The sequence below is a fragment of the Cyprinus carpio genome, chromosome B3, assembly GCF_018340385.1.
Source record: "Cyprinus carpio isolate SPL01 chromosome B3, ASM1834038v1, whole genome shotgun sequence".
Taxonomy (NCBI): domain Eukaryota; kingdom Metazoa; phylum Chordata; class Actinopteri; order Cypriniformes; family Cyprinidae; genus Cyprinus; species Cyprinus carpio.
Window position 1 is genome coordinate 14,021,041 of NC_056599.1, and position 22,757 is coordinate 14,043,797.

The 22,757-nt window shown below is 36.3% G+C and overlaps 1 protein-coding gene across 1 annotated transcript in view; it reads left to right on the top strand.

Moving 5' to 3' along the window:
• The window catches only part of LOC109113702 (glucagon receptor-like), a 53,725-nt gene that overhangs the window by 25,645 nt on the left and 5,323 nt on the right, over nucleotides 1–22,757 (top strand). The window contains exons 2-12 of the mRNA XM_042719812.1: nucleotides 5,087–5,247; nucleotides 9,299–9,395; nucleotides 9,638–9,745; nucleotides 12,322–12,425; nucleotides 14,009–14,115; nucleotides 14,289–14,457; nucleotides 15,936–16,095; nucleotides 16,234–16,294; nucleotides 19,196–19,265; nucleotides 21,259–21,347; nucleotides 22,217–22,364. Of these exons, the coding sequence (XP_042575746.1) occupies nucleotides 5,194–5,247; nucleotides 9,299–9,395; nucleotides 9,638–9,745; nucleotides 12,322–12,425; nucleotides 14,009–14,115; nucleotides 14,289–14,457; nucleotides 15,936–16,095; nucleotides 16,234–16,294; nucleotides 19,196–19,265; nucleotides 21,259–21,347; nucleotides 22,217–22,364 (1,167 nt within the window). The 5' untranslated portion in view covers nucleotides 5,087–5,193. The remainder of the gene's footprint in view (nucleotides 1–5,086; nucleotides 5,248–9,298; nucleotides 9,396–9,637; nucleotides 9,746–12,321; nucleotides 12,426–14,008; nucleotides 14,116–14,288; nucleotides 14,458–15,935; nucleotides 16,096–16,233; nucleotides 16,295–19,195; nucleotides 19,266–21,258; nucleotides 21,348–22,216; nucleotides 22,365–22,757) is intronic.

The following is a 22,757-nucleotide window of genomic DNA, read 5'->3' on the forward strand; positions in this document are numbered from 1 at the left end:
CTGCAAAGAAACGCGTGCAGCCATCATTGCGTTGCATAAAAATGGCTTCACAGGCAAGGATATTGTGGCTACTAAGATTGCACCTAAATCAACAATTTATAGGTTCATCAAGAACTTCAAGGAAAGAGGTTCAATTCTTGTAAAGTAGGCTTCAGGGCATCCAAGAAAGTCCAGCAAGTGCCAGGATCATCTCCTAAAGAGGATTCAGCTGCGGGATCGGAGTGCCACCAGTGCAGAGCTTGCTCAGGAATGGCAGCAGGCAGGTGTGAGCGCATCTGCACGCACAGTGAGGCGAAGACTTTTGGAAGATGGCCTGGTGTCAAGAAGGGCAGCAAAGAAGCCACTTCTCTCCAAAAAAAACATCAGGGACAGATTGATCTTCTGCAGAAAGTATAGTGAATGCACTGCTGAGGACTGGGGCAAAGTCATATTCTCCGATGAAGCCCCTTTCCGATTGTTTGGGGCATCTGGAAAAAGGCTTGTCCAGAGAAAAAAGGTGAGCGCTACCATCAGTCCTGTGTCATGCCAACAGTAAAGCATCCTGACACCATTCATGTGTGGGGTTGCTTCTCATCCAAGGGAGTGGGCTCACTCACAATTCTGCCCAAAAACACAGCCATGAATAAAGAATGGTACCAAAACACCCTCCAACAGCAACTTCTTCCAACAACAGTTTGGTGAAGAACAATGCATTTTCCAGCATGATGGAGCACCGTGCCATAAGGCAAAAGTGATAACTAAGTGGCTCGGGGACCAGAATGTTGAAATTTTGGGTCCATGGCCTGGAAACTCCCCAGATCTTAATCCCATTGAGAACTTGTGGTCAATCCTCAAGAGGCGGGTGGACAAACAAAAACCCACTAATTCTGACAAACTCCAAGAAGTTATTCGAATGGGTTGCTATCAGTCAGGATTTGGCCCAGAAGTTGATTGAGAGCATGCCCAGTCGAATTGCAGAGGTCCTGAAAAAGAAGGGCCAACACTCCAAATACTGACTCTTTGCATAAATGTCATGTAATTGTCGATAAAAGCCTTTGAAACGTATGAAGTGCTTGTAATTATATTTCAGTACATCACAGAAACAACTGAAACAAAGATCTAAAAGCAGTTTAGCAGCAAACTTTTTGAAAACTAATATTTATGTAATTCTCAAAACTTCTGGCCACGACTGTATATATATATATATTATTCCAAAAACCTCACCTGATCAAAATGACACCAAAAACTATTTGGTATAAATACAGTTTGTATTATTATTATTATTATTATTATTATTATTATTATTATTATTATTATTATTATTATTATTATTATTATTATTATTTTATTTATTGTTTTTGTTGTTTTTTTTTTTTTTTTCTTTTTTGACTACATCTCTCTTACGCCGAGCTCACACTACAGGAGTTTTAAAATCCTAAGCGATTATGAAATCTGGTTGCAGCACACACATAAGGAGAATCTTTGCAGATTATCTTCCCTCAGATCTTAAACATGCACACAATACAAGATTTGAAAATCGTGGCGCATCACACTAAAAGATATTATTAAGATTATCATGCCAGAGGGAGTGCCTCACATGATCTCACACAGCAGTTCGTCACTGATATTTCAGTAATGTTTACATATGTTAACTAACGTGCTAGCAGCTTTCTGCACTCACCCGGTAGGCTATGTTCAAAACTGAGGAGATGTCACCCCAGCGCTTCTCTTTCTTCTTATGTTTGTGATAAGTTTTTGAAACATTATAAAGACAGTTACTACAAAACCTCAAGAAGCAGTTTCCTCCATCTCCACTTATCCAATGGAGCCTTACAGCAGCTGTTTTGTGGTCGCGCATTGGCTATTGTGAAAGTACTGATGTAATCAAACATGCTTGATATTATTCAGGGTGGCCCCGATTTGTGTGCAAACAGATCGGGAGGTGCAAGTTTCGATCTATGAACGCCTCACATTACCAGATAATCTGCTCCAAACATCGGAGTCGATCGAGGTTCTGTAAAAGATTTTTTCTCTGATTCTCAGGAGCTTATTTTACTGATTGACCTTCCTTAGTGTCCAGCAGTGCATGGGTGGCAGGTGAACTGCTTTTTGGCACGTGTCACTCGTGTAATTCTTCTGTATCACCGTATGAACTGTCTAAACTGCTGTTACTTGTAAACAGAGCATTTTGGTAACACTTTATTTCGATAGTCCACTTTAGACATTCCACTAAACTTTGTAACTACATGTCAACTAACAGACATTGGAGTATTAGTATTAGATCACCATCCTGTAAGCCCACTCATCTGGCTTCAAGTCAAAATAAAACAGCATTTTACTTCCATAATTTTTAGTGATGATTTAAAAAATCTAAATAAAGGAAACTGTTGCAAAACATTCTGTGTGCACATTTAAATTGTGCATTTCTAGAGAGAATCAGGCAGTAGCATAGCATGAATGTGCATGCTAATGGTAACATTGTAATGAAAGATCACAAATCATTATTTTTAAATATTGTCAAATTGTTGTAATTTTTTTAATTTAATTTGTTTCCGGAGCAACCGGATTATTAGTCTTTTGAATTCACCACAAGCTGAATGAATCTGTAAAGTCATTTAAGTGACTGTCCCAGCTTGCACAGAGACTGGAACAGAATGGAATTTGAAACGTTTTAGCCAAAAATGTTTCCATGGTAAAGGTGTTTTTTGCAGAAACGTTTCAGATTTCGTTCTGTTCTCCGACTACAGCTGAAGTATGGGTGGGATGTGGATCGATAACCAGGTGAGTAACTGTCCCTACACTTTGGGATGCCAACACATGGATGCCAAGTGAGCTAACTTGCTGCTAACGTCATAGGCAGCATATTGCTTGAAACAGAACCTGCATGTATGCAATAATTTGGATCATGTGTTATTTGATAACCAATAACACATCACTGACTTCCTTTCAAATTTATGTGATAATAGTTGTGGTGGAAATGTCACAGAAATTAATAAGAAGTGTCATAAACCGAATGCTATACCTGTCCATGGCTTTTCTTATAAAACAACAATTTTTCTCTGTATACATTTTGAAAATAGATCAATCAAGGATTATTTTTTAATGACAAACATTAAGCTGTCGATTAGAGTTGTATGGTAGAATATTATTCTGAAATCCAAATTCATCCAGTTTTTAAACAGAGCTTGTTGCAATCCATTCTGGGATTGCATCCTACAAGTTATCTTGCCTATGATACATTCGAGGGTTAAAAAAAGGGAAATTATGTAATCATTTACTCACCCTCTTTTTCTGTGGAACATAAAAGATATTTTGAGAAGTGCCTCAATGTTTTTTATATCCATACATTGGAAGTCAATGGTCATCAAAACCGTTTGGCTACCAACATTGTTCAGAAAATCTTCTTTTATGTTCTGCAGAAGTAAGAAAGTAATTCAGGTTTAGAACAACATGAGGGTGAGTAAATGATGACGAAAAGTTCATTTTTGATATGCAACCTATGTAGGCCACCTTCTAGGATTTAGTCTGTATCTGTACTGTGATAATATCTGTTACCATCATGTTCTGTTCTAACATCTCTCTCTAAACCATGTGAGTAATTGAGCTGGATGTGTTGTAAGGGCTAGTGTATCCTGTCTGCTGCTATCTGCTTCATCACGTAAGCAAGAGCTCGGAGCAAAGACAGGAACATGGTCAACAGTCTGTGACCTTCCTTTGCCCAGAGGCTTCTGCAGAAAAGTGGGATAATGAGCATGTTGTTTTTATACTGTAGATCAGTAGTCCAGCTCTTAATTGCACTGCAAACATTCTTTGTTCTTGTATGCTATCCTGATTGCTCACATTCAGCAAACAGTGAAATTAGTTTAGGGAGCCAATGAGGCTCACACTGCTTACCTTATTACTCGACATGATGTTTGCAGCTTTAATAAGTGGAAAAAACCAACAGTAGCGGCTCGGTCTTGTTTTAGGAGTAGAGGTGGGGAACGTGACCAAAATACAGTCATGTTACAAGGTATTTTATATTATGCTTACTGCCTATATCCATTGCCTAAAATTCAGCCAAAAATATTTTGTGCATTGTATGCATGTAGTTTTGTGAATTTTGGGACTTTGGAGCCCCTACAGTAAAGTGAGTGGAACTGACTGTTGTAAATGTATCACTGTTGTAATTACAGAATAAAGACTTTAAAATAGCTTTTGATTTCTTAAAGTTTCAAGTTTTGACATTACTTGGCAACCATAAACAACTGTATAAACCAATGTAGTAACAATGTGTCAATATTAAATCGCTTTTATGAAGCTGTCTGCTGTCTTTTTGAAAGAAGTTAATAGGAACATTTTAACACATCTAGGAGCAGTTAAAGTTGACAGTAAAAACATTAATAGTCTTTTATTATTTATTTATTTATTTATTTATTGTATTTTTCTCCTAAATAAATAATGTTTGAGTTTGAAGTTTCTTTCATCAAAGAATCCTGGGGAGGGGGTGGGGAAGAATGATTATTATTTTTTTTAACATTAATTATAACAACAACAACAATAATGAATGTTTCTTGAGCAGCAAATTATTACTATACACAATGTGACTGTTTTTGCTAAATTTTTTATCAAATAAATGCAGTCTTGGTGAGCATGAGAAACAAAAATATGAAACATTCTTGAACATGAAAAAAATCTTAGTTACACTTTATTTTAAGGTGTCCTGGTTACAGTGTATTTATAAATTTAAGTACTGAGTAATATTAAGTAACTACACTTACTTTCTATATGGTTAGGATTAGGGCTTGTCTTAGGGTTATTTCCATGTAATTATGCATAATTTATTGTTATTATAATAGTAAGTACATGTAGCATTTAACAAGGAGAGTGTTACCAATCTTACTATCCCCAAACTTTTCAATGGTAGTGTATGAGTTAGTCTTCTGCTTTATGAGATATTTTTAAAATAGCAACTGGAATATACAATGATATAAATGACATTCTACCATGTATATCACCAATTACATGATACATAATTATCATAACACATCATAACGTTCAGCTTTAAGGGTGCATTTGCTGTTTGATAATGTGTTGAACTCTTTGACTCTTACCATCTGTGCTTTAGGCTGTGTGGTGATAGCTGAAGCCTTCCTATGAGGTGAGCATTTCGGTGTGGACCCCCGGCTCCCCTCCCAGTGCCAGCAGCAGCAGCAGCAGCAGCAGGACTAAGGGATGTCACAAGTATTCCTCCTCCTGACCCTGCTCAGTTTCTCCTCCTGCATCCAGGTCAGAGCTTATTCCCCTTCCTCTCTTTTTCTGTCACTCTCTCTTAAGGTGACCAGATGACTGTGAAAAAATCAGCACAGTTACACATGTGCTCATTTTTGTTACTTACCTCTCAATATTCTGAAGAAGAAGCAGTGATTGCACTTCTTTATATAATACTTACTGTTACCAATATCAGTTGCAATCATTTATTTATAGCAATCAGACCAAAGCCAAAAATGAATTATCTGGACAAATGGTGCTCTGTAACTCCATCAAGATTCGGGCCATGGCTCTTATAATCAGGACTGCCCTGATTTTATCTGGACATCTGCTCACCCTGCTGTCTCCCTAACAGGGGCTTCATAGGTCTTACTTTACAGTATGTACTTTATACTTTAGCATACTTTTAAGAAGAGTACATTTTATGGAAGTAATGTTCTTTAAAATAATGTACTTAAGTGTAAGCTAAATGTTATTTGCAATTAAATGAAAATGCATTATAGTTTAAATTTATTTTAAATGTAAGTTGAACTTTAGTGTGCTTTATTGACTCACTTAAGCAAGACTGAAGTACATCTTAAAATTCATTTCATAATTTTGTTGTATATATATATATATATATATATATATACCGTGTCACTGGCGGTAGTTGGTCCCATCACCACCGCGGTGGTAAAAATCTGCTTGGAGACCTCAACATCCACCTAGATAAACCTCATGCTGCAGACACACTCTGCTTGCCTCTTTTGATCTCAAGAGAGTGTTAACTATGGCTACTCACAAATCAGGCAACCAACTGGACCTTATTTACACACGACACTCCTCCACTGATCATGTACTGGTTACTGCACTGAACACCTCAGATCACTTCCTGCTCACTCTTAACCTCAACATGGTTCCTGATATAACAAATAACACATACGTTATCAACGTACAACGTGACCTACGCGCACTCTCACCCTCCCGGCTATCTGCTATGATTTCATCTTCGCTTCCTCCCCCTAAAAAGTTAGGACATGTCCACATGTACATAGGTATTTTGATAAGTTTCCCTTCTTCCGTTTTTAAAAAAATCTCAGTCTAGATGAAAATGCAAAGCACTGTCAAGAACCAAACCAACAGGTGGCAATATAATCTCAACCGTAAAGCCATTTTTTTCCAATCAGAAGCCTGAAAAAGTTTCCAGTGGGCAGAGATAACAATGCAGGCACCGACGTCACAAGCCAAAAACTCAGGTTTTGCTGTCTACACAATAACACTACAATAACCAGAATTTTTGAAAATCTACACCCTGGCAGGTGTTTTCAAAAATGTTCGGTTTCAGTGAACTGTTGCTGTGTTTGCGTGTGGACGAACGGCCTAAACGTGTAGAAATGCTGCGGTTTAAAAAATAACCGTGTTCGTGTGGACGGGGACTTAGCATCTCTTGATGCTAACAGTGCTACTGATACGTTCTGCTCCACTCTTACATCTTGTTTAGACACTGTCTGCCCCTTGTCTTCCAGTCCAGCTCGTACCACCTCTTCTGTCCCTTGGCTATCTGATGTTCTCTGCAAGCATCTTTCTAAGCTCAGGGCTGCTGAAAGGGTGTGGTGCAAATCAAAAAATACTACTGACCTTAATGTGTATCACTCACTCCTCTCTTTCTTCTCTGCTAATGTTTCCACTGCTAAAAGTACATACTATCATAACAAAATTCTCCAAAAAAAAAAAAAAAAAAAAAAAAAAATATATATATATATATATATATATATATATATATATATATATATATATATATATATATATATATATATACAGTATATATAAACTCTCACATGCTCTTTAAAACATTTTCCTCCCTCCTTTGTCCTCCTCCTCCCCCTCCTTCATCAGCTCTTCAGCTGACGACTTTGCCATGTCCTTCATTAATAAAATTAAAACCATCAGTGCACAATTTTCCACACCACAATCTATAAAGCACATCTTACCAGCAAACATATACTCGTTCACATCCTTCTCTTCACTCTCTGAGGAAGAAGTCTCCAAACTCATATTTTCTAATTATCCTACTTGTCCGCTTGATCCTATTCCATCTCATCTCCTTTAAGCCATTTCTCCAGCAGTTGTAGCTGCACTCACTCACATCATTAACACATCCCTTCACACTGGTGTTTTTCCCTCATCATTTAGACAGGCTCGTATAACCCATCTACTTAAGAAACCCACCCTTAACCCATCTCTTTTAGAGAACTACAGACTGGTTTCCTTTCTTCCTTTCATTGCAAAAACTCTTGAATGAGCGGTGTTCAACCAAGAACAACTCACACAGAACAAACTCCTCGACAGCAACCACTCTTGTTTCAGAAGTGGACAGAGAATGCCTTGCTCTCAGTTGTTGAAGCCCTAAGACTGGCAAAAGCAGATTCCAAATCTTCAATATTTATCTTGCTGGATTCCAAAACAGCCAGAAATCTTGGAGTTATGATTGATGATCAGCTGACTTTCTCAGACCACGCTGTTAAAACTGCTGGATCCTGCAGATTTGCTTTATTCAACATCAGGAAGATCAGCCCCTTTCTTTCGGAACATGCTGCACAACTCGTGGTTCAAGCTCTTGTTCTGTCAAGGCTAGACTATTGCAATGCTCTCTTGGCAGGTCTTCCTGCCAGTTCTATCAAACCTCTACAATTAATCCATAACGCGGCAGCAAGATTAATTTTTTACGAGATGAAAATAAAGCATGTCACACCTATGTTGATCAGTTTGCACTGGCTACCAATAGCTGCTCGCAAAAAATTCAAGGCATTAATGTTTGCCTACAAAACCACCACTGGCTCTGCACCCCTTTACCTAAATTTATTACTTCAGTTCAGACTTATGTCCCTTCCAGAAGCTTGTGTTCTGCAAGTGAACAGCGCTTTATTGTGCATCCCAAAGAGGCCCAAAATCACTTTCTCTGACTTTTAAATTAAATGTTCCCTCCTGGTGGAATGACCTGCCCAACTCAGTCCGAGCTTTAAGAATCGGCTAAAAACACATCTCTTCCATCTTTATTTGACCCTCTAACTCTAGCACTCTCTATTGTAATTCTATTCTTTAATTCTATTCTTTATATATATATATATATATATATATATATATATATATATATATATAAAATAATAATAATAAAAAAAACTTGCTTCTTTTAGAGTTGCACTCTATTTATTTGCTAATTGTTTTCTTAAAAAAAAACTAACACATCTTTTTTTTGCATTCTATATGTTTGTTTCTTTTTATTCATTATACAAGTATAATTCTGACTTTCTGACTTCTGATTAACAAAAGCAAAAAAATACCTCTAACACTAGCTTGCTCTTTTCTTTTTCTATTCTGTTTTCTTTTTATTTATTATATGATTTAAAAAAAAAAAAAAAAAAAAAAAGCCCTTGCTGCGTGTACTGCATTAAGCTAACTGAGACTTGTTACAGCACTTGCATATCATTGCTCTTTTGTTGATTTTGATTGCTTCCATTGTCCTCGTTTGTAAGTTGCTTTGGATAAAAGTGTCTGCTGAATGTCTAAATATACATGTAAAGTACAGTATGTAATGTATATTAACATCAAGCCAGATAAATATATAAATAAAGCTGAAGATTAGATTAGCCATTAATTCAGCATATTTATGTGAGAAAAAACAAACAAACAAAAAAACACGGACATCACAGAGGTTCATTAATAATGCCCAGCTTGCAGAAGTTCTTCAGTCACTGTATTTTATGGTTAGATTTCCATACTCCATCTACACCCAAGGTAAGTGACGCAACACACTGCTTTGTTGTTTGTAATGGGATGTTCACTAGAGTCCATACCCCAATCTGAACTGTTCTTATACAGTCACTAACTGATCTCATCCAGAGCTGTTTGTTATTTATGAATGCTGCGTGAATGCTGCTGTTATGATGCTTATATAATGTCTTTTAATCACTATTTGACAATGTCACCTTGACATTGTTCTAGCTAACTTATTTTGTGTTTTACAGAAAAAAAAGGAATTATAATATTTAATTCATGTAACCTTTGCGGTCTTTCTAATTGGCTCTTGCAGGTGTCATCTGCTGCATCCCTCAAAACGTTGATGGCAAGATGGATGATGTACCGAGATGAATGTTTTCGAAATATTAGCAGAGAACCACCGATGGCAGGTGAGTTGTTCAGCATCCTTCCATAAGTAATGGATGGAGTCGCAGTCACAGTCTTGTGTAAGTTCAGCAGGGGTCTTTCATAGACCCCGTCGACAGTCATGATGAAAGTGCACAGTGCTGTTAAGGGATGTATGTTAGAAAACACTGCTTAGACCTCTGATTAGGGGTCATGTCACATACTGATCCTGTCCAGCACTGCAAACAGAGCAGAGGAGACTTTAACATTAATGGTTGTTTTCCAGGTCTTGTGTGCAACAGAACATTTGATAAGTATGCCTGCTGGCCGGATGCACTGCCCAATACTACAGTGAGTGTGGCCTGCCCCTGGTACTTGCCCTGGCACAAGGAAGGTAAGACTACTGGAAATATAACATTCACATTGATAACATTTCTAGGTCATATTTAGGGTTGGGTACCGAAACCCGGTACCAATATGGCACCGGTACCTATGTAACCGGTATGTACTAGAACCGAATCAGAACGCAGATTTCGGTGCCTCATTTCGGTGCCATGCCTGAGCGATCGATTGAAATATTTGTCCTCTGGTTCTCAGAAACGGATGTAAGAAGCAGCATCACCGTCACCGCACGTGAAAAATAATTTCCCGACTGAGAAAATGCATGTGAACTCAGGGTGGAAAGCTTTAATAATACAAATCCAACAAATCTTTGTAGTAACGAGAGTGTCCATGTTGTTTTCACATTCCGACTTAAAAGCACAACTCGGGAAATGAGAGCATCCGAGGAGCGCGTGATGCTTTAAGCGTGATGCTTAAATTAAAATGCCTAAAGCTAAACTTCCCTTGTATTCACATTTCTAAACCTGTTGTCCAACAAAATATAAATATCTTATCCTTTTTACTCCACAACACCAGTCAAATGCTTTCCTTTGTGATCTGATGTGGCTTCTTGTCACAGAATGAGGCAGAAAATATGTTACATAGGCTACAATAAAAAGAATACATCAATTAGCAATGGATTATAAATACTCTTAATTATTATGATAATACCATATATTGCTTGAATAACAGAGATGAACTATATCGTCACAGTCAAGTGTTTATTGTCTTTGTTTTATCATTCAAAATGTTTATATGTTCTGTTTACTCAGTTACAGCTATAATAGCGATTCTTTTGTCCATATAAGGCAGGGATAGGCAACGTCTGTCCTGGAGTGCCGCTGTCCTGCAGAGTTTAGCTCTTACACTAATCAAACACATCTGAACAAGCTTATCAAGGATTACTAAGGCTACAGACAAGTGAGGTTTTTTTCAGGGTTTGAGCTTAACTCTGCAGGACATCGGCACTCCAGGACCGGTGTTGCCTATCCCTGATATAAGACATTTCCTGGAGGGTCATGAGTTCCGCTACTTCTGTGACTGGATATGTGGATTTTCTGTGTGAGGGGCACCCTGTGGTGTCCAGTATGAATGAAACAGACATCATTTGTTTACAGTGCTAATGGCCAAGCCATCATTTTTTGGGAACATTTTTATTAATTTTTTTTTTTTTTTCAATAAGTATCTGTTCAGGCACTGTTTTGGCACTGAAACCGTTTTAAAAGTATCGATTTGGCACCTGTATTGAAAAAAAAAACAGAAAACAATACACAACCCTAGTCGTATTTAATCCCGAAATCAAAAGAAAACTATTTTTAGACTTTTAAGTTTTATTTACATTGTGAGATTTACTGTAATCAAGGTTTAAAGGAATAGTTCAACCAAGATGAAATTTGCTAAAAAATGCAAAAGAAATTTAGGATCATATCACTTGCTCACAAATGGATCCTCTGCAGTGAATGGGTGCCGTCAGAATTAAAGTCCAAACAGCTGATAAAAACACCAAAGTAACATCTACAAGTAATCCATACCACTCCAATCTATCAATTAACATCTTGTGAACTGAAAAGCTGCATGTTTGTAAGAAAAAACAATCTGTGCATATTTCTCTCACAAATTAGACAAGATGACTTTTTCACTGGAGAAAATATATGGATAGAGGACAAAATGTCTAAATGATGGATTTGTTTATTACAAACACAGAGCTTTTCACTTTCACTTTTCACAAGTTTTTAACTGATGGAGTGTAGTTGTGTGGATTATTGTGATGTTTTTATCAGATGTTTGGACTCTCATTCTGACGGCACCCATTCTGTGGAGGGTATATTTTTGTGAGCAAGTGATGTAATAGTAAATCTCTCCAAATCTTTTCTAATGGAAAAACAAACTTAATATGCATCTTGTATGGGCTGAGGGTAAGTGAATTTTAAGCAAAATTTTTGGTTGAACTACTCATTTAAAATTTATTCACATTTACAGGCCAGTCTAGGCCATTTTCTACTAACAGTTTACTCTCTATTTGTCAGGATACAAAAACAAAAATTAAACTTAAAACTTATTTACGCTTGATTAAGCTTGAAATATGATTTTTGATGTTTCAACAGTCAAAAGACTCCAAACCCCTTCCTTCTAATTCAGAAAATTAATATTATTTGTGTTATGACAGTTATGTATGGCTCTAACATTTAAATAATCACAGGTGTACACATTGCCACCATCATTCACATTGTATAAAGTAGGTTTTATGTTCTTTATGAAAAAAATAAAATTTTATATTCTTTTCATTTTGGGGTGAAATGTTAGCTGAGCACGTATTGACAGGTTTTATGAGTATGAGTAAATTTTTATGAGTATGAGTAAATTTATGGCCATAATTGTGAGGGGGGAAAAATTATTATATGTGGCTGCACTTTAAATAATGCACTTCTTTTAGCTTAGCTAATTTAACACCACATGAAGTATATTCTCTAATGCACATATGACATTCTCTTATGCACCTTGTGTGACCAAACAATTGCTCTCTCTCTTTCTGTGTGTCTGTGTGTGTGTGTGTGTGTGTGTGTGTGTGTGTGTGTGTGTGTGTGTCAGTCCGACATGGGTTTGTGTATCTGGAGTGTGATGCAGATGGACAATATAGCAAACATAAGAATGCCAGCGAATGTCTATCACGTGACCCCACGCAAATCAACATGGTATGTGAGAAACACCGCTACTCTTTTGAAGCTTGCGGATATTAACAGATATTTAATATACCAATCATCTCTTAAACGTGTTAAAGATTAATTATGTTTATTTCTGCACCACTAAGAGCTGGAATACACTAAACGACTTTTAAAATCTGAAAAGAGATTCCCTTGAAAGTGAAAATATTAAACGTGTTTGTTTTTTTTGTTTTTTTTATTTTATTTTATTTTTTTCTTATTTTAAAATAATTTCTTTTTAAATATAGTCACTTTTTCATGGTTTGATATTTATTCAGATGTAATTTGGCCAGCAAAAAAATCACAAACCTGTGAAATAACAAAAATGTCTCAAACTGTAACAGACAATACTTGAAAAAAGTTGATTTGTTGTTTGAATGTTTATTAAACATACTGTAGAAAACATTTATCCATATAAATTTGAAACTGTTAGATCCTAATATAATAGCACAATAAGTAAACTGAAATATTAATAGAATTACAGTGTGTGGTCAATGGATTGTACTGTTGTTTAACTCCATACCGATTGTTCAGCTGACAAAACCAACCAGTCGCTTTTTTTTTTTCTCGATGCACAGGGGTATGCTTTTAGCATCAATTTTCGACATGCAGTGTCCTCCATTGTTTTCAGTTGTTTGTCTTAATATAATTGTTTGCATGCATTAGTAAAAAATATAAATAATTTTACATAAATTTATACTTTTATTGAAGCACGTAACTCCAACCCTTTCCTAAACCTACCCACTTCTGAACAAAATAAAAAACGTAACAGGCAAATATAAGTGCAGTCACAGGATTTTATTGCAAAAACCTACCATAAAATAAAAAAAAAGGATAAAAGTATTACAAATAAGTCGTGTTGCATTCCAAGTCTTCTGAAGCCATACAGTATCTTTATGTGAAGAAGAGAGTAAAACAAAGTTTAAATCGCTGAAAATAATCCCGCTTCCTCAAAGCGATCAGATCTCATTTAAAAAGATACTTCCATATTTTAGGATGACGCAATCAGTCGGGTTTAGGGGAAGTGGTTGGTTGGGTTACATGCTTATAAATGTGTAAATACTGTAATAAGAATAAAAATGTTGTGACTGTTCACATTGAAAAAATCACACCCCAACATATATGCAATAATGACATTATTGTTACCCAATATATTAATTAATCATGATAATAATATTCCCAGTGCCTTTTCCATCAGCATATTGACACCAAGGTTTTCTTATTTAAAGCAATGGACATTGAAAAATTACGCTTAAAGGGTACCCTGTGCATCAAAAAGTGACCCCAAGGGTTCCTGACCAACCGTCAATATGTGACGAGTTGGGAGTGAGAATGTGTTGACAAAATATCTTTCCAAAAACTTTTTCATTAGACAAAAACTCCATAAAACATTCTATAAAGTACTGAGTTTAAAAAAAAGACGTGATCTAGGACCTTTGTACAGTTCATGCCAATGTAAAGTCTGAAAGCCTATCCCTCACAATCTCATTTCTATCCACCCTAAATTCAATATGGTGTTCACCTGTGCATTTGTGTCATTGTCTGAGCAGATGTATTTGTATGTCTGTGTACAGCAACACTACGGACGGATCCTCAGTCAGTTCCGGACCATGTACACCATTGGATATTCCCTGTCTCTTGCGGCGCTGGTGCTGGCGTTGGGCATCCTGGTGGCCTTTAGGTAACATTCAAGCCAACTGGGTATTTATTCCTTATGCTTACATTTTGAATTGAAAACGTGTTTAGCATCAGTTCTTGGATCTTTGGTTGTGTCTGTGGTTAAGGAGTTGGGCTTCTTTGTGTGAACGGTGTAATGCTTTTTGACTTTTATTCATTGCACTCTGATCCCCGCAGGAAGCTGCACTGCATGAGAAACAACATTCACATGAACTTGTTTGCCTCCTTCATCCTGCGAGCCTCTTCTATTCTCATCAAAGATGCCATGTTGGAAAGGCCTGATGACTTCCATGTTGGTCAGGACATCACCACAGAACTGGAGGTGGAGTGGCTGGTTAAAAACGAGGTCCAATAACCTGCTGTCTTTCTTTGTTATTATTGTTATTAAAAGATGATAATATACTGTACTACCATTCAAAAGTTTGGGGCCAGTAAGATTTTTGCATCATTCTACTTTTAAAAGTTAGATTTAATGTAATTTGTAAGAATCAGTGTCCTCAATATAATTAATGATTTATTGCTAATATATTAGCTAGTTATGGTATATACAACTTTTATTCATGTTAAAAATGATAGTATATGTAAAAAAAAAAATATTTATAATTGCTGAAAAAATGTTAGCTTATGACAGCTATTTTGGTAACCAATGTCAATGTTTAGTTTGCTTATTTGTGTAGCTTATGATTTATTTAAAGGGGTCATCGGATGCCCATTTTCCACAAGTAGATATGATTCTTTAGGGTCTTAATGAAAAGTCTATAACATACTTTGGTTAAAATTTTTCAATGGTAGTGTAAAACAACACCATTTTTACCCTGTCACAAACAGCTCTGCTTACAGCATGCCGTTTTAGTGCATGTTCCTTTAAATGCTAATGAGTTCTGCTGACCCCGCCCCTCTCTTCTGTGGGGTGATGAGTCATTCTCATGATACTGTTTACTTTAACCGCAAAACTTGCTAACTAGCATATTATTAGGAAAGGCGATTTGCAAAGATTCATAAAAGAACCTTATACTCACTTCTTCTGGAGGTGAAGCTGTATCACAAATGATTTGCGCGATCATAAATGCATTTATGTAAATCGGGGGAGCATTCCTTTCAAAAACAAATGTAATCCAGTGCGTTTTCAGCGGCTCAGATGTCGGAAGTAAATTATGACTGCTATGTTCATTATTACATCCAAGAACAAAACACCTAATCACTTAGGAGACATTCTTGTCTCCATCTGCTCCAGCGGTGAAACAATGGTGGACTGATGACAGCTCACTCAGGGCGGGTCTTAGGTAAAACACCAGTGTCAATCAAACAATCGTGGGTGGAGCCTGGGTCTGTGTGAAGGTCACACAGCCAAGAAGCTTAGAACGTTTTGATTTGAGAAAGGGGATATTATTTATATACATGCATAGGCAACAAAGTTAGCCACAAAAATAACTGACCTTTTCATTGCTAATTTTTCACCATGTGTCTGTAATAAACCCTGACAGTATAGTTTGATGCCAAAAGAGGGTTTGCACTGGTGAAAGCTGTTAGTAAATCAGGCCTTTAATGCTGCAAACATTTTTATGGAAGTTTTCATTAAAAGTTATTTAATAACTACAAAAAATAACTTTCTTCTTCAAATTTTTATTTTAATATGCTGCCCATAAACCTTACAGTATGTTGTAAATGGCCAGGAATATTCCTAAAAATGCATGTTACAGTAGTATAGATTAAGTTAAGTACCTATTTACTTATTTAGACAATGCAAATAAATCTGAATGTAGGCGGTAGGTTAAAATTTAGCTGAAAGCTTTCAGTGACCCAAAAACAACATGTGGGTTTCAGACGGCGGTCGGCTGCAGGGTTGCAATGGTGATGATGCAGTACAGCATACTGGCCAACAACTACTGGCTGCTGGTGGAGGGCATCTACCTGCACAGCCTTCTGGTCGTCACAGTCTTGACGGAGAGGAATTACTTCGCCATCTACCAGTGTATCGGCTGGGGTGAGCGGTTCAGAGCTTTTACGCAGTGAACTCATTAACAGGGTTTAAGAGCTTCCTCATACATAGCATGTCCAAACAGAGCATGGCAGATGGTTTATGCTTCGTGTCACAAGGTCTCTCTTTCTCTTTCTCCCTCAGGTGCCCCTCTGACATTTGTGTTGCCGTGGGTGATCGTGAAGTACTTGTACGAGAATGAAGAGTAAGTTCTGGAGCCACGTGGGTTGAGTGTGTTTGCGACTGATGAAAGCCAGCACTCGTCAAACAGTCAGTGTGTTTTTTGCAGCTGGAGAGTTGGCCGACATCAGTACTCTGTCACTGTAGCTTTTGTTTTATAACAAATCAAATACATAAATTGTTGACACAAGCTACCCAGATACTATGTCAAATGCCGTGATGCTAGGCAGATTTTCAGTCTCTCTATGATTAACGAGTATTTAGCATTTTTATATATCTTCAACATCCACTCAAGCCTTTCGGTTTTGCTTGTAGCAGCCAACATATTGCATTATGCGTGTAAAATCTCATAAATCTTTCACTCAGTCACTGTTATTGTTGGAAGGGCTTTCAAGATGTAAATTTATTTTAATGACCCTTTGGGAGTGCTGAGGTTACATATTTAATAGGATCTATTTCATCCATATTTTAAAACCTGACTGCTGCACACAATTCCCATAAGTTAGTCTGCTATAATACATTGGATGTATTGTAAGTAGCACATTCTTAATAAGTTGTGTGAAGAGAAAAAAATTTGTATCTTAAATGTAAAATGGAGTTTCCATATGGTATTTATTAAACATGGCTTTTCAGCTGTACAGTATATATACTCTATTAGAGCCTGATGATAAATCTAAAGATAATATCTTTGTATTTTTCTGCTTCAGTCATACTTTCGGTAAAAATAACCATGTTTTTGTCAGCGTATTTATGTACTAACATATTTTAAAACATAAAAACTAACACTTGCACATTTCTTGTGTGATGAAGCTAAATGATTGTTGAATCTGTATTTTGAATCATTTCACTGAAACTAATTTCATGGTTCATGAAATGAATCAAATATGTTTATCTAAAAATTACAGTTGTAATGCTCTCAAACTTGGGTCACAAAACTAAAAAAAAAAAAAAAACTACACTCTAAAGTTGTCTAACTGTTTTAAATAGAACTTAAAACTATAATATATTTTCACTTAATTGCAATTGATATGCAGAGGAGTGTCCTGAAAACATTACATTCAATTCACACTTTAAAGGGATAGTTCACCCAAAAATTGTAATAAAAAACCTCTATGAGTTTCTTTCTTCTGTTGAACACAAAAGAAGATATTTTGAAGAATGTAGGTCACCTAACAGCTAACGGTATCCATTGACGTCCATAGTTTTTATTTATTTTTTTATTTTTTTCATACTATGAAAGTCAATGGCTACTATTTGGTCACCAACATTCTTCAAAATATCTTCTTTTATGTTCAACAGGAGAAAGAAACTAATACAGGGTTAGAACAACTTAAAGATAAGTAAATAATGACAAGATTTTAATTTTTGGGTGAACTATTTCTTTAAGTTTATTATTTCCATTATAAATTATTTCTCAAAAGGAATAGCCCAGCCCCATTTTTATAGTTTTTCAATAGCTCAGCAGCAGGCACAGAGACTGACATAAATCATGTTGTGTGTATATCTGTGGCCATACTTTAATGTGTCATGGCCTACGGCTTGAGCACAGGTTCATACTGTCCCACACTCATCACCCCGTCCATCCAGCTGAACTTACCCGTCCTGAGCAGATTAAAGAATCACTCCTTCCTGTTGATAAGCTGTGCATTATCCCCATTCAGACAGCATGTCATCTGTCATGTGTCTGTTAGGCTATTTGTTGCAGTGTCGCTGATTTTTTTTCCACACTGTCACTACAGATACTGAGATAATGCAGCATTTTCAGTGCACAGGTTCTCTGTATGCATTGAAATACTACTATAGTTGTCAAAATGCAAAATGTGCAGTATGCAACAAAATGGCACGCTGCAATGCACTTGATTTGACCTTCCATTTCTAGTGTGATGAATAAACCAGAAGTAATATCAGCCACAATTTTTAACATCTAGTTCTTTATGCATTATTGAATCGAACTGCCAAAAGACATTTTAAATACAAAATTGGAGTTAAAAATACATGTAACTGTTCTTACATTAAGATGATGGCTGGATGTTCTTCATGTTTTGGCTACTGAATTAAAACAAATAGGCATTATGAAGTCATGTGACAACAGATTGGCGTAGCACTATATACACAGTGTATGTAGAGTATTCATTAAAAACGTAAGCTAGTACTCCTTTCTGAACATTATTCAGAGCAGTATTACACTATTCTCCTAATTTCTCATTTTCTTCAGTGGTATTGAATGTGTTGTTATTCTGGCTATACAGTATACATGGTGCTTTACAAGTGTCCTTGTTACGTGTTGCATGTACTTACTAATAATAACACATTTGATGCATCAGCAGGTTTTTATGGCTCATGTAGTATTATATAGAGAGAATGGAGAAGGAGCTAAAAACTTGAGAAGGAAGAAACACCTCAAGTTTTATTCAGAGGCCCAAACAGTGAAAAAAACATGCAATTTGCTGCAGTTGCTGATATTTATTTGGTCAAAAAGTAAGATGAAATTCTGATAGCTTGTAATGTAAATCAATGAGATCTTTATAAGAGACTACTTGCAAAATAGTCAGTTGTCACACTATATCTCACATAGATTAATATGTCTAGTAGGACGATATTTAAATGTTTCATTTTATTAACAAAGCTCTGTATTTTTAATTGTCGGAGCCAAAAAAAAATAATAATTAATAATTATAAAAATAATAATGCAATGCATACAATGATGATTGAGAGACACAAAAATAAATGTTCCTCAAAAGCCTGTTCTATGATATTTGATACTCACATGTAACATCGTAAACTTTGGATAATCAAGTGAACCTACGGTGCGTCAGTAAACTTCGTTTAACTACATTTTGTCTGTATTGAGTATATTTAATGAACATAAGTAGGTCATATATTTGCTAATTTACAGTGATGTATTTGAACTCTTGTTGTTGATCAGATGCTGGGTGCAGAATATTAACATGGAGTACTGGTGGATTATTCGTTCGCCAATCCTGCTGGCCGTGTTGGTGAGTGAGAGTCTCGATCCTCGATCCCTCATCAGCCTCTCTCAGCTGTACTTATCTGCCCAAGTGTCCCATATTCAGAGCACTGCTAATGACACTTTACCTCCTGTAATGCCACTTTACCTCCACCCTTGAAGTCAACATGAATTCAAAATTACTTTTTAGCCTTGATTATCCTGGATACTGGTGGTTTGGTCAGTAAAGTGAAGGAAATAGCTCCATATACAGTATGTCATGTGCTGATATCACAATTCCCAATTAATCAATCAATTCACCATAAAACAAGGCCATCATATATTAACTCTTTCCCTGCCATTGACGAGTTATCTCGTCTTTTAGAAGACAACGTTTCCCCGCCAAAGACAAGTTTTTACGGCTTTTCGTGTTTTCACTGTTATACACTCTGGGGTGCTATTACACATTTTCTGAACGAGTACAAAACCTCCCGAACAAAAACACACGTGAACAGGACGGAGAAACTAGCGATTTCTTATGTAAACCGATGCATATTAAAAATGATGCAATCATCAGCAAGAGACAGCATATAAATGAAAACTGCATAATGTTATGGAGTAAAATGTTGATCCAGGAAGTGGTATATGTCTGTGCAAGCTTTGGAGGTGTTGATTGAAACAATTTACTGGATTTATGCTTTGATAATTGTACTGAATATTATCAAGATAAAAAATATGTGATTTTCTCACCTTTTTGCTCAAAACTATAAAAAATTTTTAAACCTACCTATATTCAAGTGTTGATAAAAAAGGAATGCTTTAAGCTAGATTAAAACAGAATTCTTTTTGTTTAAAAGTAGAGGCTCTGATCTTTATTTTGGTGTATTGCATAATCAAATATTCATACAGCAAAATATACTGGAGGCCATCAAATTTTAGTGAAAATCATCAAAATCGTTGGCGGTGGCTGGCAGCTTTTTTTTAAAAATGCTGGCGGGGAAAGAGTTAATGTGTTAGTAAATTTTGACATGAACAATACATATTGTTAATAAATGCTTTAGAAGTATGTTTCATTGCTAGTTCATGGTAACTTAACTAAGGCTAACAAATTAAACCTTATTGTAGTGTGTTATCAAAAATGCATTAATAAATAAATTGGCATGATTAGTCTACATTAAATGGAATATAATTACAAAACTAATGTAATTCAGTAATGAAATTTTCTTTTCTGCCATTCCAATTCAACAACCTGTGGCCATTTCAATTAAAATTCATATTCATGAAATTACAAAAAAAAAAAACAATTCTGCCTATTTTGCCCGATCTTTAAATCCACAACACACACATAGTAAGAATGTTGATGCTACTGATATTACAGTGACCTAGGCTTGACTATTTTCTGACATAATCGAAGGAATGTGAGGAACACAGTAAGGTTAAATGTTGTATGCCCTGCAGTTTCATCTGTGCTCACACCATCACACCCAATTGCATTGAATTTGGCTTAGCATTAACACAACATTCAAAATAGAAGTAATTTCCATTATGAACGAAGCACAGTGCCATATGATGTCGACTCTCAGTACATCAGGAAGCTACTACACAGAATATGTTTTAGGGTCTACAGCTATAATTTCAAAGAATTACTTTCCCCCTCCTCCAGTGTCTTATTTCCACATGAAAGCGTTGAAAGGCACAATACTGTGCAAAATTACCATACAGTACATTTCATAATGCTCGCATTGGCTATGAGGAGCAGACGAGCACTTAGCAATGTGCAGCGATGTTTCTGCGTATCTGTCAGCATCTCAAGTGTTCCTGTATTGGGCAGGAATTCCTATGTTTGAATTCTCCCAGGACTGGACTGTACGAATGCTGTTCCCAGACTCCACCAAGCATCGCTGACTTCCTTCCCACTACACTCCTCGCTGCCCCAGTCCCTCATTTGGAGTCATTTGTTGTGCTGTGAGGAAACTGTTGAGTCAGTTTTGTGACATAATGGTCTTAACCAGGGCATTATGATTTTTTTTTTCTCTGTCCAGATTAACTTTTTCATCTTCATACACATCATCAAGATCCTCGTGTCCAAACTGAGGGCGCACCAAATGAGATATTCTGACTACAAGCTCCGGTGGGTGTCCTACAGTTAGAGGGTTAGTTCACCCAAAAGTGAAATGCTTGGCATCATTTATTCCAAACCTCTTTGAGTTCCTTTTGCTTCAGTGGAACACAAAAGATGTTTGACTGAAACACACAGTGAGCTGTCAATAAATGCATTATAAAAGTAGCCCATACAAGGTTTTATGAAGTCAAACAATAGTTTTGAAAGAACATTTAAATGGTTTGCATCTCAATTGGTCATGAGACATGAAAACCAGTTGCATTTGTAACACTGACAGCAATGATGTTATACGGTAATGCACCATATCCACTATACTTTAATCATTTGCATGTATTCGTGAAAGAGATTTGAGACCTGCATTAAATTGGACAGATATTCTTTATATAACAACTTTTCACTTGTACTTTCTTGTAGTTCTTGTACTTTAAACTGTAAGTATAGAATAATATTATACCTAAACTACTCTAAAAAGAATGAAAGGTTAATAATGACAGAATTTTCTCTAACACTTTACTTTAAGGTCCAGTTCTCACTATTAACTAGTTGCTTATTGGCATATATATTACTGGCATATTGGCTGTATATTAGTACTTATAAAACACATATAATTGCCTTATTCTGTGTGACCATGTTTTAGATCCCTTAATTCTACCCCATACCTAAACTCAACAACTACCTTACTAACTATTAATAAGCAGCAAATTAGGAGTTTAATGAGGCAAAAGTCGTAGTTAATAGTTAGTCAATAGTGAGAATTGGTCCCCAAACTATACAGTGTGACCAAATTTGTATTTTGGGTGAACATTGAGCATTTACACAATGTTGTGCATTTGTTTCCAGATTAACTGTCTATCTTTGTGTTTTTCTTCCAATTTCAGGCTTGCTAAGTCAACCCTCACCCTGATTCCGTTACTGGGGATCCATTCAGTCCTGTTTTCATTTGTTACTGATGAGTCTACCTCACACGGAGCTCTATCCCTGCGCCTCACAAAGCTATTCATCGATCTATTCTTCAACTCCTTCCAGGTCAGCAAGTCTTAATAACCCCTCACTCTAACAAGGGTTGAGCAAAACTCAGAACTCAGAATTTTAGATTTGCTTTCCTTTCAATTAGTGAAGTTTTAGTTGAGTGATTGGACAAGGAATTTACTAAATTTCAGTCCATTAGTCTAAACCATTTTCAGAAACTGAATTGGAATCTAAAAGGCACTTTCATGTGAATTCAGTTTTGAATGCCACACAACTCTGACCCTCACTGACAGATGCAAAACAAGCTCTGGTATAATAAAAAATAAACAATTATGTTCTCGATATGCCACTCAGTCATGGATAAAACGGAGAAATCACCTCACCCTGCCAAAATCTCCTTAAAAGCCCCATATGCTGCAAATTAGCAATGCATTTTAAATGTCCCTTTAT